This window comes from Brassica napus, chromosome A9, assembly GCF_020379485.1.
Source record: "Brassica napus cultivar Da-Ae chromosome A9, Da-Ae, whole genome shotgun sequence".
Lineage (NCBI taxonomy): Eukaryota > Viridiplantae > Streptophyta > Magnoliopsida > Brassicales > Brassicaceae > Brassica > Brassica napus.
Genome location: NC_063442.1, coordinates 39,850,049 through 39,863,458, shown reverse-complemented (window position 1 = coordinate 39,863,458; position 13,410 = coordinate 39,850,049). Strand labels below are relative to the sequence as shown.

The following is a 13,410-nucleotide window of genomic DNA, read 5'->3' as shown; positions in this document are numbered from 1 at the left end:
TAATCATTAATTTGTTCCCTTAAATTATATATAATTATTATATTTACAAGTGTGAAAATTCTGGAATGTAGAAACTTAAATGGTAGAAAGAGTGCTTATATTTGTGAGAAATTCTATTACACAAACAAGTGTGTATTGTTGATAAGTATCCGCAACGTTGACTTGGGCCAAAGCTTATGGAGAGAAACATCAGCAAAAAAAAATCTGGCACAAAGATTCAACTTATGACTTTACTCACAAGTGAAGATGCCTTTACAGTTTCAAAGTTTGCTAGATTTGGTCCAGAAGAATCCCTTCTTCCTCGCCGAATGATTCTCTTTAGGGGATTTGACACTGTTACTTCTGGACCCGAAAGAGAAGTGTCTCGCAAGGAAAGGCTTTGGTGAATAGCTTCTCAAGCTTGAGCTCGTTAACAGCTTGGAGACTTTGCCTTTGTGTCCACCACTACCGCTTGCTGCTGCTGCTGCTGCATTGGGCATGTGATCAAACATGACAAAGTCATCCCTGTCCACAACATGTTTCCTTAGCATCTTGTTCTGTTTAGCTCTCAAATCCAAATCTGCCCTCAATGCTTTCTCCGACAGCTTGAATGTTCTTTTCTCGCCCAACGTGCAGACGGGACACTGAGGGTCGAATTTGTCGGCCTCAGGTGTCATCTGCTCCAAACACTCGGAATGATAGACGTGCCCACAAGCTAGAATCGCAGCTACAGAGAGCTCGTTAGTGGCGAAGATCTTCTGGCTGCTCAGCAACGATTTCTGAGACAAGGGTCTAGAGCAAGCACCGCAGGTTTGCTGATCACTGGACTTTCCGTTTCCTTGATGGTCTATCTTGCCGCGTCCAAGACCTGATAAGCACTCGTTGTCATAGGAGCAAGACTCTCTTCGAGAATACGCCATCATTTCGGAAAACGCTTGCATGGACCAACCATCAGATGGCCCAGAATGGGACTCGCTTCCAAGCCTCTCTTCAGTTGGTGAGTTGAATCCCAAGATCTGACTATCTGAGACTTGTTTCGATAGACGAGTGCGTGGTGTCAGTTTCAGAGTCGATGAACTAGTAGCCGGTGGCAGTGGCAAGTGGCTATGGGAAGAGAGTGGAGATGTGGAGAAGGATGATGGTTGAGAAGCTAATGAAACAGAACGTTTAACATGATTCTGGGTGATCTGCAGAAACCAAAATAGAGGTTGTTTTATTAACAGAGATAAATGGCAGATATTACCGATATTCATTTACCTGTTCAGAGACTGTGTCCATGGATGCATTTCTTGAAAACGATTGATCTGCCACAACAATCACGTGATGTCATAAACAAAGAAAAGTCACAGTTTAGAGATCAATAATAAAGCAATCCCAGAAGCAAACAAGAGAGACAACTTGTGTCAACCAACAGACATATCAATGTCTTCTCATGTCATGAACAGGTTTTGTAAGAAAAGTATTCCTAAGTTCCAAGTGGACCACACAAAACAGGCTACAGTTTTTGACAGATTAAACATGTTTTCCTAGTAAACAAAATATCTAAAAGGTCGTAATTTTTTTTATTTACCGGAAGCAGGAGACTTTTGCCATGACTGAGTCTGGAGATTGTTCAAAGGAGAGCCTTGTGATGATACAAAAGCAGATTCGGATTTGAGATCAGAGCCATCATTACGACTAATCCCATCAGATAACCAACTTAAAGAGGTGTCTTCACCAGCCACTCGTCCTCTATTATCCCACCGAAAGCTCCAATTGGGAGAGTACCTAGCATTGTTTCTCTGCAAACCCTCCACTGCCGATGTATTAGGGAGTACCATTTTGTCATGAGCAGCAACACAGCAAGCATTCCCCATAACTGAAGAGTGTGAAAACTACTCTAAGCTTAGCTTAGATTGTTTGGGGGGCATGAAACCTCAAAACCTTGTCAAAAAAAAAACAAAAAAACAGAACTCAAATCAGAATCAAGTATGAAAAAAACCAAACACAATAACATACAATGTTACTAACACCATTGATAAGAGCTGTGATCATCTCACACACACACAAAAAAAAAAAAACTTAAACTTGGCATGACTATGACCAGTGAACTTTGATGACTATCTTCACTATATAAAAAAAAACTCTAAATTAACAATAAATAAATAAATCTCATTTAACACCAAAAATAGCTAAACTGAATCAGAGGTTTATCTCAAAATTGAACAGATCCGAGAATACAGGCCAAGGAACCTACAAGCTTCGTTGAGATTACCCCCTAAAATAGATTTAATAAACCCTAAAAATCGACACCCCTATCACATAAAATCCCCTAAAGAATCTTAACAGGCAATTTGAGCAGACGAAACCTGCTCCCGGAACTTGGAAACGAAGACAGTTTCACATAAGACCGGTGGATTTGTAGAGTGAGAAACGGATACGTAAACACTGCGTTGCTTTGCTTTGCTTTGCTTTTGTTCCTTCCTCCCTTCTCTTTCCTTAAGAGGGAGAGAGAGAGTGTGAAAGAGACGAATACAAAGTCTTTTCTGACGGTTTTACTCAACGCCGTTATAATTCGATTGGTAAAACCGGTTACGGAGCCTAAAACCGTACCAAAATTTTAATTTCGAGTATATGTTTACGTAATTGCATTAAATTTTCCTTCTCTATAAATAATTGAAATATTTCATCACAATTTTCAAGTATTTTTTAATTATTCGGTTTGATCATGTCGGATTAGCATGGGTATCACCGGTTTAACAGAACCGAAGTAACAGTACGGTTTGACTATAGTGCTCTGCCGACGTGATGCCGTTAGTTTTAGCGGAAGGAAGCAAGTGACGTAAGGTGGACGGTGCCACGTCCTGCTTCTGTTCTGAGAAGACAAAAAAGGAAGGCGAAGCGCGAATAATTGACCATCATTTTCACGAAGCGTCGTCGTTACATTGGTGGGTTTATTAGTATAAAAATAAAGTTGGAGGGTGTCTAATAAAAACTATATTTTTCATAAGGACTAAAATTGGGAATCTAAAAGTTCTCTGCATGTTATATGACACGCTTTAGACCTTTTGTACAGCCAACGCGAAAACATCAAAGGGAATAAAACGCCCCTAAAACACGCCCTTTACTTTGTTTTTAAGAAACAAAAAAATTAATTAATCACTTATTATTGTAGTTCCAAAGTCCAAACAATTGGCCGACCAAAAAAGTTCAAACAGTTAGATTATTTATGATTATAAAAATATATTTGCGATTTTGTTTGAGAAAAATTTCTTAAGATATTATTTTTAAAATTTTTACCACAAAAATAATTTTTAGTGAAAAAAAATGACCAAAATAAATTTTATTAAATGATAAAAACTCATTTTGTTAGTTTTAATTAATTTATTAGCTTACCTAATAACCACCGTTTTATTCAGCTCAGTTATGAACATATTTCCTCGGTTACATATTATATGACTCTGGTATTTTAGACACAAATGAAAATATATATTTTTACAAATTTACAGTTGTTCTGAAGAAATTATTTTATTTATTCTACTTGTTATACAGCGAATGTTGTTTTAGAATTTAATTTACTTATTCAATAAGTCATTTATTATAAATTTTATAGTTAACTATAAATTTTATAGTTAATCATAAATTTTAAATGACATTCAATTTAATTTAGAATAGTAAAAACATCTATTATGTAAATTACTAAATTCTAAAAACATCTATTATCTAAAATCTCCAAAAAAAAACAATCAAAAAGTCATTTCCTAAGTTTTTTTTGTTCAATAATCAAATTGTTTTGTTAACCCTACAAAACTTGATTTTTGTTTATAGCTTAAATGTTTATAATTTTCAAAATCTAAAGCCAAAATCAATACTAAGCAGTGGCCTTAATAGGTTAGGTTTGATCTATTGATGAATCATTTTCTCAGAAACACAACCTCAGAATAAAAGACAAATCCAAACTTGAGCCAATAGCAAAAAAGAAAAAGTAAAAAAAAAACAGCATTTTAAATTCCGGTTTCCCTCTGTTTTAAAAGAAAGATGATGGGAGTTTCAGGACGTCGCCGTTGAAGAACCTCCGGTGTCCAGTTTCACGGCTTCGTGACGTAAGCTGCTTCCTCTGGTGTATGGCTTCTTAGCACCCTAACAGTAACACAGAGATGCATGCACGGTCTAAGTTTATACATTGGTTTCTTCATGAATCAAAACAACAACAACAATCTTATATCAATAAAAACTCAGTGCGCTCCTCTGTCATGTTTTAAGCCACGAACCCTTTTGCTTTTGCTCACCTGGAGGATCGTTCCAAGTTTCCTTAGCCCCACGGCTCGTGCTCGAAGTACATCTTTGGAAACACTTGGATCTCTAAGCACCTATACGAGACAAAACAATATTTAATTAGTAATAAGTACTTAGAAAGTTGGTTGTTATGTAATAATTAATGTAAGGTGTGACTCTCTTACAGATTGGCAGACATGAGAGAGAGTGGATTCGATGTCTAGAACATTGATTTGCCAGAGAGACTGAAGCAAAGCATCCATTTTAGCTTCGATGGCTTTCTGAATATGCTCCTCTTTGTTATCTCCTTGGTGCTCATGCAACCTGTTCACCTCATCCTGCAGCTGAAGCAACGAAACCGCACCAGAAGCAGCCATCACTTGAGATTTCATGTGGTGGCCTTTGTCACGCACCCATTCAGCTAAGAAGGGCACTTTCAAAAACCGTTTGCCTTTCCCTATCTCTTTAGCCGCTTTTCTTGTGTATATGTAACCAATTGTATGCATCATCGCCTCCCCAAAACCTTAAACACAGTCACAAGCAACATTACAATGGAACCAAAAAAAAACTTAATTCTTTTATTTTTTGGGCTAAAATTTTGAATTTATTAAAAAAAGCACAAGAAAACTTATTCGGTAGATAAAAAGAAAACAATAAAGGGTTTTCTTTTACCGGCAGAAGAAAGGCTCTTTGCTTCTTGGTTTGCCCATTCGGTAAACTCGTCGGTACGTCCTTCCACAAATGGTTCGAGTTTGTTTTTCAACGTAGCAGCTAGCTTGTCTTCCCTCTCCTTCTGAAGAGCCTGCACGTATAGTTCCAATACATTACATAAAGAAACAGTAAACATCGTTTAATAAAGAAGAAAAATAAAGTGAAAAAATGTACTTTGATTTTGTCTTGAAGCATTTGCTTTCTGATCTCAGGCTCGTATGATTCTAAGTCAGCTTCGATGGATGCTAAGTAAGCAAGTGCAAGCTGCCCAACGTATTCTTCGAAGACTTCGCTTCCGAAAAGCATACCAAACACAGATGCAGGATCAACCATTGCATCCCTGAAAGAAAAAAAAAGAGTGTCACACAACATTTTCAAAGGTAGATACCGAGTCTTGTAACAAAAAAAAAAACTTACTGTTGAACACCTTCTTTGCCGTATTTGTCATAAGCTGCTCTCTTTTCAGGATTGCTCAAAACCTGATACGCCTCGCCTAGTACCTTTCATATACATAAAGGACATGAAATGTTAGAGAGAGACTCCGCATGGCATTACATCCATCAGGCTTTCCAGTAAACAACAATGCCAAAACCCAAAGAAACAGTAGCAATGAACAAAAACACCATATCATCTCTTGCATTTGATTTTACCTGAAAGTTTTTAGCAGCTTGGGGATCTCCAGGGTTCTTGTCTGGATGAACTTTCCTTGCCTTGAGACAGAATCAAACCATTAATTAAAACTTTGTTTACTCATATTCCATAAGGATTTTTGATGATACAAAAGAAAGAAAAATAGATTTACTTTTAAGTAGTAAGCCTTTTTAATGTCAGCTTCGGAAGCATCAGTTTTGACGGCTAAGATGTCATAATACTCATTCTCCTTCACCATACCTTCCTTTGTGAAAAAACAAAAAGACACAGATTATTCAAACTTGTTAAAACATCTGATCCCACCAATCATATATATATCAATGTTTTCCCTGACGGAGAAAACAAGGATCATCGAAAGACCAGATCTTATCAAGAAACCCAGAATCACGGATCATCAATCAGGAAAAAAGAAACGGAGTCGTCGTGAGATGATTATGCATGAATCTAGACATAAGAAGAGAGAGATGGAGGCAGAAGCTTACTGGTCGTGCGTGCGTATGTGTAAATCGATCTCTTTCTTTATCTCTCTCTCTCTCTCTCTCTCTCTTTGGTTAGTTGGCGAATGAGAGAAAGATTTGGGTTTTTTATATTATGACGAGTGATAAGAGAATATACAACGATGCAACCCACACAGAAAATTAAGGTTGTGATGTGAAGGCTTTACGCTGTTTCCTTGTCAAGAAGAAGAAAAGAAGAAAGAAAAGGACAAGTTTTTTTCGGTTACCAAATAAAATTCAAAACGTGTGATCGTGTCCGAATCGTACACGTGTCTCAGAATGTTCCACTGAACCGTGTTTTTTTTATATTACGAGGAAAGAGCTCTGCTGGCTTGTGCTTTTTCTTTTCTTTTGGACCTTTGGTATTGTTCTCGCCGGCGCCATCTAACCATCAATCTTTTATTCTTTTATATATTAATTGAAGAACATTACAACATTTTTTATAGCTATGTATCATTATTATAATAATTTTTTAAATTTTTTAAAAAATAAACTAATACATTTAAATATATAATAATTTTTTATTAAACTAACCATAATTAATTCATCATTTAAATAAAAGTTACGGAATTGCTTAACGTGGTTAAAGTATTTATGACAATGAATGATTTTGAATAATAATGATTTGTTAAAAATTAATATATTTTTATCATATTGTTTAATTTTCAACTATTAAAATAAATTAAAGAACAACATTAACCATATAATAAAGACTTAGATTTTTTGTATATGTTATATTTTAAATTTTAAAAACGATTATAAATTACTAAAATTGTTAAAAGTCTCAAATTCAAATGTATCGTTTTAAATTAAAATATGTACCATATAAAATACATAAAATTTTAACTTTTAATTTTGAAATTTACTTTAAACATTTTTTTATAAAATCTTTGAACAAACATTGACAACTTATTTTTTTAAAATTGTAAATTACTAAAACTATTAATCACGCAATAAAAAATTTGTTATGAGTAATTTAAAGTTTTTGCTATAAATGATATAAATGATCAAAAAACATATGAATAGAAATCATCATTTAATAGGCATTAATATTAAAAATATACTATATACGTTAATATCATTTAAATTTAATTATATATCCTATCAAATATGAAAAAATATTGTTTGGATTAATAAATTTATTATATGTTAACACCAGTTTAGTTATATATGTAATGTTACTGACTTTTTAATTATTCAATATATATTTATTATTTCATAATATATAAAAAAATATATAATATATATAAATAATTAATATATATAATATTCACCGCAAGACGCAGATCTTAACCTTAACCTTAGTAATTGTTATTTGATCAAATGTGACATCTTATTCACCTGAATGTCATTATGGCTTTGACTATTGGTAATGTTGAAAATTCAGCCTAACACCTTGTGGGATTATTATAAGTTTAATGGGCTTTGTTGGACTACGATTCTTCATCCATTTGGAGTGTTGTCTAAGGCTCAAAAAGGCGGAGCCTATGGATATATAAATTTTAATGTCCAATCCTCAGATCTTGCTGCAGCATTTGTGGTGGGTTTGATTTGACACTCGAAGCAGAATTCTGATTTCTTGTTTTGATTATTTAGTTTATTAAAAGCATCAAGTTGTGCCTCAATCTCTTTCTTTGTGATCCCAAATACACAAGATTCAGAAATTCTGCGACCAAAGGCGTGAGCATTCACTTACAGTTTGGGACTTGAAGTGTCTTCCTTGTTGCTGCCAGCTGAAACTAATTTGCAATAAGCCTAGCTACCTTTTCAGAAATAAAAACATCATTTGGACATGAGAATTTGATAAATTGTACATGATGGCAGCAGTGCATATTGTACGTGACATCTGCTATAATGACTTAGAACTGGATACAGCGTAGTTTCTTGCAACTATGTTCGCTTTCTATATTTTGATTTTGAATGTCCGTTTTTTTTCTAGGGCAGCGGGGCCTCCATGGCAGTGTAATTGAACAACAAAATCACTGTGTGAACAACGAACCATGTGAGCCTCATTGATTATTTTTACTTAAAAGTCCTAAACGAGTGGGTGGTATTTAGGACTAAGGAAAGAGAGATATCAGTTCTTAACATTCAATCTAAAATGTACCACCTTCTGATTATTCTTTTGAATTTCTCAATCTCATTAACATTATTTTATTAATTAAAATCAAAAACAGTGTTGTTTTGTTGAAATTGCAATGATTGATTAAAAATTCTCCAGAAGGTACATCGCCAATCATAACTGGACTGATCATTGCATCAACTGAAAGTCAATATTCGTGCTGTTAGATTCAATTAATGAACCTTCTAATAATAAGTCTTTTTTTCTTAAACTCATTCTTTTGCTGATTTCTAGAAAAGAAATACATTTCGTGAAAGTAAACAATTAAATAATAAATATTTCAAAACTAAGATGGGAAGGCCTAACGACCGCTGACCATTCCTTTAATTGCTCCGTATTTTACTTGTAATTGTTTCTTTTATGTTTTATCAATCCTCCGTTATCTGCCACGTGTTATGTAGGTCCATCGTATGAGGTAACGAATGAAATTTCACATTTGACCCCCTTATTAATGAACAATTCACACTTTCGTGCACACCATCTTCCAATTGTCAAAGCTGAACATAAAGAAAGAAAGCAAAGTCTAATGCTCTCACATAAACTGATAAAACCCATGTATAAAATGTTAAAAATCAGTCAAAACAGAGTTTTGTATTGTTTGGATAGAACAGATTGCAAATTTTTATTAGAAGAGACTTAGAAATAAGTAAATCACAAATGTCAAATCATAACTTGATTAGATCGAATACAAATTTTAAAAACAAAATTCTCCTCATTCAAATACGTTTTTATAAACTCAGTCTTAGAGCATCAACAACAAGAAAAACTAAATTAATTTCTAAAAATATAAATATTATTGTTTTAAGTTATAAAACTTAGAAATAATTCCAAATTTGTTTTGGTAGTTTACAATTGATCCAAAATTAAGTGGGGTCATAGTGCAAAGAATATATTTTGTCCATCCCCTATTTTGTCGTCGTTTTGTCGGCGTATAGTTTAAAATAAAAGTAGAAATGTTTTAATTATTTTAACCTGTGCCACTGAGCAAATAGGGTTGCAGGTCTGTTGACCGTAGATCCGTTAAAGTTGTACCTATGGCCATTAATGACCGTTGAATCAGCCTCGGTTGATGACAAAAGCAATGATCTCTCCACTTTCTCCTTATTGTTTTATATTAGACCAATTACACCCCCAACATGCCTACTTTTTTTTTTTTGAACAAAAACTAATTCTTGGCAACAAATGTAACCTCAATTTTATATAATAAGCTTTTAATCAGATGCTAAATATCACATTATTATTAATTAAAAAGTTATTATTTGATAAAAAAATTTAAATTAGATTTATGTATATACTGTATTATAAAAAAGATCAGAATATGTCATATGGTTGATCAATGTTACTTTAAAAGTTTAAAGCCAATACGTGATAAAAAAAATAGTACAACTTCTGATAAAAAAAAAGAATTTTGAATATGTAAATAATTTCCAATATTAAAAATCCTCACGAAATACCACCGTCAATTTAGGGGTTAGATTGAAAGACAAAAAAGAGTGGGGCACACAATGGGAAACGAATGAAACAGTTGGGGTATTAATTGAATAACTTTGAAAGTATTAAAAAAATCAAAGTAGAGGCATTATAGGTAGGAGAAAGTGAGAAAGTCCAGAGTTGGTTCCGAATTTGTCTCCCCCAATTTTATTTATTTTTAGCTATTTTTTTTGTTCATTCGTGAATGTGTGAGAGAGAAGTAGATAGATCCGCTCGATAACCTCTTTTGCTGGTTGCATATTGATTCGTAGAATCAGCCAATTTTCTCGAGAGATCCAAGGAGGAATCTTACCCATGTCAGGTCCACTTGATCGATTCGCAAGACCATGTAAGAGATCTCTTCTTCTCTATAGCGATGATTGTGTTGTTTCTGGGGGAAAAAGTTCCGTTATTAGGGCTTTTACTTTAGCTTCTTTATATGTTCAATTGGAATCGCATTTCTCGATAAAGTTGGTCTCTTTTGCTTTCTCGTGCGTTCAATTTAGGTTTTATATCTTCTGCTTAGCTTCTTCAACTGTTTTGAGCTAGTGCGATAGTTCAATAGATAGTTATTTGTGGATTGATTAGAGAAATGGGAATATAAATTGTTGATAAAGGTCATGTCTTTCTCTTTGTAGTTGTTTAAGTAATGTAGTAGCCTACTTGTTAACCAACGGGGGTTGAGCTAGTGGCACTTGTAATACGGTGAACCCGCAGTTCGATTCCCGTTGGCCACCAGGGGTTTTACAAATATCTGCATCGCTGTGTTTAACTAAAAGAAAAATGTAGTAGCTTGTTCAATAGATCATTAATGGGGTATTCATCAGCTTTCACTACAGGCTTCGAGGGATTCTTAAGCAGCGACGAGAAGAAGGAACGCAAGTCCGACTTCGAGAACTCTGAGGACGAGAGGAGGACCAGGATCGGCTCTTTAAAGAAGAAAGCCATTAATGCCTCCACCAAGTTCAAGCACTCTCTCAAGAAGAAGAGCGGGAGGAGAAAGAGCGATGGCAGAGTAAGTTCCGTCTCCATCGAGGACGTGAGGGATGTGGAAGAGCTCCAAGCCGTCGACGCGTTTCGCCACGCGCTGCTGATCGACGAGCTGCTTCCGAGCAGGCACGACGACTACCACATGATGCTGAGGTTCTTGAAAGCGAGGAAGTTCGATATCGAGAAAGCGAAGCACATGTGGTCTGATATGATTCAGTGGAGGAAAGAGTTTGGGACTGATACTATTCTTCAGGATTTTGATTTCGAAGAGATTAGCGAAGTTTTGAAGTATTACCCGCACGGTTACCACGGTGTTGATAAAGAAGGAAGGCCCATTTACATTGAGAGGCTGGGGAAAGTTGATCCTAACAAGCTTATGCAAGTCACGAGCATGGATCGGTATGTGAGGTATCATGTGAAGGAGTTTGAGAGGAGCTTTATGATCAAGTTTCCTTCCTGCACAATTGCTGCGAAGAAGCATATTGACTCCAACACAACTATTCTAGATGTTCAGGGAGTGGTAAGTTTCCTTACAAATCTCTTGAAGGTTCTTTCTAAGATTTTAGTATTGATTCTCATTGCCTTCGTATTAATTTATTATCCAGGGATTGAAAAACTTTACTAAGTCTGCTCGGGAGCTTATCACACGGTTACAGAAGATCGACGGAGACAATTATCCTGAGGTAATTTTTAAATTGGAACTTCTAGTAGTACTTAGTCCCCTCAGTGTCATCATATGCTAATCTCGGCTGTTAATTTATGCAGACTCTCCATCAAATGTTTATCGTCAATGCAGGGGCTGGGTTTAGGCTGCTTTGGAATACTGTGAAGGGCTTTATAGACCCCAAAACATCTTCGAAAATTCATGTATGATCATCTAAGTTATGTGGTTTACGTCTCTATTTTAAATACTTGTTGTCAGCTATGTGGAATTCACTTTGGTCCGTTGTAATGTAATGTAGGTCCTTGGATACAAGTACCAGACCAAATTGCTTGAAGTGATTGATGCCAAGTATGTTAACCTTTAACTTTCTGATACTTTTTGTCTCCGCTGGATTTTTACGGAAGCTTATTGTCCAAAACCTCTCTGCACTTTTGTACAGTGAGTTGCCTGAGTTCTTGGGAGGTGCATGTACTTGCGCGGATCAAGGTGGTTGCATGCTTTCTGACAAGGGACCTTGGAAAAACCCGGAAATTGTCAAGGTCATTTGATTGACTCTTCTCTTTGTGCCTATTACATAGCACCAGTTCTAAAGCTGACACAGCTTGTTACCTTCTCTTAATCTCAGATGGTGCTTCATGGGGGTGCACATAGGGCGAAGCAGGTGGTGAAAGTTTTGAACAGCGAGGGGAAAGTCATTGCTTACGCAAAGCCATCGTATCCATGGGTATGTAGCTATTGACTCTTAGAAACTAGTCATTCTTTAACTTAGAACTAAAGACCTGAACTCTTGACTCTGTCTATAAACGCAGATAAAGGGAAGTGACACTTCAACTGCAGAGTCAGGATCTGATGCCGAAGATATCGGATCTCCGAAGGCTATAAAGAGTTTCTCCCATCTCCGCTTGACACCTGTTCGTGAAGAGGTAAAATCTTCTCTGTGTCTAGTTGCATTCTCAGAATCTCTATGGCTGTTGTTAGATTCCGTGTATGCTTATATAGTATCTGCTCCTGAGACTTTGCAGGCAAAGATAGCGGGTGAAACGAGCTTGGCCGGTGGTCTTCTGGGCTATGATGAGTATGTACCGATGGTTGACAAAGCCGTTGATGCAACCTGGAAGGTGAAACCAGCCATCCAAAGAGTTGCCTCAAAAGGTTAGTTAGCTGAAACTTTGTCAGAAACACACATGCTTTGCTTGTCTGGTGAACTGAATATATCAATTTGTCTCTCCTTCAGGGACTTTGATGTCTCCCACCGCTCCAAAGGTCACTGAAGGAATCCGAGCTCGAGTCCTAGTAATGATCATAACATACGTGATGGCGGTTTTCACATTCTTCCGCACAGTACCTTTCCTTGTGATCAAGAAACTTCCTGCTTCCCTACCACAAACCGAAGGATACGCAACAGAACTCGGTTCTAACGGTGAAGTAGCAGCAACAACTAAAGAGGAGTCTCGCCCTCCTTCTCCAGTACCAGATCTCACAGAAACCGAGCTCCTAACATCTGTGATGAAGAAACTAACCGAGCTAGAAGGAAAAATCGGGACTCTCCAAACAAAGCCGAATGAGATGCCTTACGAGAAAGAGGAACTGTTAAACGCAGCTGTATGCAGAGTAGACGCACTTGAAGCAGAGCTCATCGCTACTAAGAAAGCGCTTTACGAAGCTCTGATGAGGCAAGAAGAGTTGCTTGCTTACATTGATCGTCAAGAAGAGGCTCAGTTCCAGAAGATGAAGAAGAAGAAGCATCTCTTTTGCTTTTAGAGCAAAGCCTATGACCAGGCATCAAACTCTTTACTTTCTCCTTTTACAACCACGTTGTTAGATCACCAAGAAAAGAAAAACTCATTTGTCTGATTTGATGTTTAAAAACTAATACAGAGAGCTCTTTCTTCTGTGACGATGATCTTCCACGCGTTATATATATTATGTTTTTATCTTATAACCTTGTGAAATGTGTAAAACTTGTTAATGCAAAATTAATAGACTAAATACCGAAACTATTTATTTAAAGTTACGGATTTTATATGGATTTTGTTATCCAGATGCGTTATATGGTGACCACAGATCCATAT

At 36.0% G+C, this 13,410-nt stretch overlaps 3 protein-coding genes across 7 annotated transcripts; 1 reads left to right on the top strand and 2 right to left on the bottom strand.

Moving 5' to 3' along the window:
- Positions 1 to 80: 80 nt before the first annotated feature.
- On the bottom strand, positions 81 to 2,522 carry LOC106365977. Of its 2 annotated transcripts, none has more exons than XM_013805502.3 (4): positions 2,328 to 2,522; positions 1,550 to 1,902; positions 1,237 to 1,283; positions 81 to 1,166 (listed from the first exon to the last, which is right to left on the bottom strand). In XM_013805502.3, the coding sequence occupies exons 2-4, from the start codon at positions 1,833 to 1,835 to the stop codon at positions 261 to 263; spliced, it is 1,239 nt and encodes a 412-aa protein (XP_013660956.2). In that variant the 5' UTR covers positions 1,836 to 1,902; positions 2,328 to 2,522; the 3' UTR covers positions 81 to 260. The 2 variants fall into 2 exon arrangements, with proteins under 2 accessions (XP_013660956.2, XP_048597496.1); XM_048741539.1 differs by having other exon boundaries at positions 2,306 to 2,435.
- Positions 2,523 to 3,823: 1,301 nt separating this feature from the next.
- Positions 3,824 to 6,216, bottom strand: LOC106407288 (chaperone protein dnaJ 10). 3 transcript variants are annotated; one of them, XM_013848126.3, is made up of 9 exons: positions 6,078 to 6,216; positions 5,747 to 5,835; positions 5,595 to 5,654; positions 5,362 to 5,444; positions 5,119 to 5,284; positions 4,906 to 5,035; positions 4,419 to 4,756; positions 4,230 to 4,328; positions 3,824 to 4,098 (listed from the first exon to the last, which is right to left on the bottom strand). In XM_013848126.3, the coding sequence occupies exons 2-9, from the start codon at positions 5,831 to 5,833 to the stop codon at positions 4,009 to 4,011; spliced, it is 1,053 nt and encodes a 350-aa protein (XP_013703580.1). In that variant the 5' UTR covers positions 5,834 to 5,835; positions 6,078 to 6,216; the 3' UTR covers positions 3,824 to 4,008. The 3 variants fall into 3 exon arrangements, with proteins under 3 accessions (XP_013703580.1, XP_013703579.1, XP_013703581.1); XM_013848125.3 differs by having other exon boundaries at positions 5,747 to 5,839; positions 6,078 to 6,209; XM_013848127.3 differs by having other exon boundaries at positions 4,248 to 4,328; positions 5,747 to 5,839; positions 6,078 to 6,206.
- A 3,559-nt stretch (positions 6,217 to 9,775) lies between these two features.
- On the top strand, positions 9,776 to 13,348 carry LOC106410597 (phosphatidylinositol/phosphatidylcholine transfer protein SFH8). Of its 2 annotated transcripts, none has more exons than XM_013851136.3 (10): positions 9,776 to 10,033; positions 10,512 to 11,194; positions 11,280 to 11,357; positions 11,440 to 11,541; positions 11,637 to 11,686; positions 11,778 to 11,877; positions 11,964 to 12,062; positions 12,148 to 12,261; positions 12,361 to 12,490; positions 12,573 to 13,277. In XM_013851136.3, exons 1-10 carry the CDS (start codon positions 10,000 to 10,002, stop codon positions 13,097 to 13,099), a joined length of 1,917 nt encoding a protein of 638 aa, XP_013706590.2. In that variant the 5' UTR covers positions 9,776 to 9,999; the 3' UTR covers positions 13,100 to 13,277. The 2 variants fall into 2 exon arrangements, with proteins under 2 accessions (XP_013706590.2, XP_013706592.2); XM_013851138.3 differs by having other exon boundaries at positions 9,779 to 10,033; positions 10,524 to 11,194; positions 12,573 to 13,348.
- The last annotated feature ends 62 nt before the right edge of the window (positions 13,349 to 13,410 follow it).

Excerpts from the sequence above, each read along its gene's own strand:
- LOC106365977 (XM_013805502.3), bottom strand. The coding sequence starts at position 1,835 with ATGGGGAATGCTTGCTGTGTTGCTGCTCATGACAAAATGGTACTCCCT. Across the intron at positions 1,284-1,549 it reads GCAAAAGTCTCCTGCTTCCG|ATCAATCGTTTTCAAGAAAT; the intron begins GTAAATAAAAAA and ends TTGTTGTGGCAG. Across the intron at positions 1,167-1,236 it reads TGGACACAGTCTCTGAACAG|ATCACCCAGAATCATGTTAA; the intron begins GTAAATGAATAT and ends TGGTTTCTGCAG.
- LOC106407288 (XM_013848126.3), bottom strand. The coding sequence starts at position 5,833 with ATGGTGAAGGAGAATGAGTATTATGACATCTTAGCCGTCAAAACTGAT. Across the intron at positions 5,445-5,594 it reads AAGCTGCTAAAAACTTTCAG|GTACTAGGCGAGGCGTATCA; the intron begins GTAAAATCAAAT and ends TGTATATGAAAG. Across the intron at positions 5,285-5,361 it reads GGCAAAGAAGGTGTTCAACA|GGATGCAATGGTTGATCCTG; the intron begins GTAAGTTTTTTT and ends TTTTTCTTTCAG.
- LOC106410597 (XM_013851136.3), top strand. The coding sequence starts at position 10,000 with ATGTCAGGTCCACTTGATCGATTCGCAAGACCAT. Across the intron at positions 10,034-10,511 it reads TGATCGATTCGCAAGACCAT|CTTTCACTACAGGCTTCGAG; the intron begins GTAAGAGATCTC and ends GGTATTCATCAG. Across the intron at positions 11,542-11,636 it reads AAACATCTTCGAAAATTCAT|GTCCTTGGATACAAGTACCA; the intron begins GTATGATCATCT and ends AATGTAATGTAG.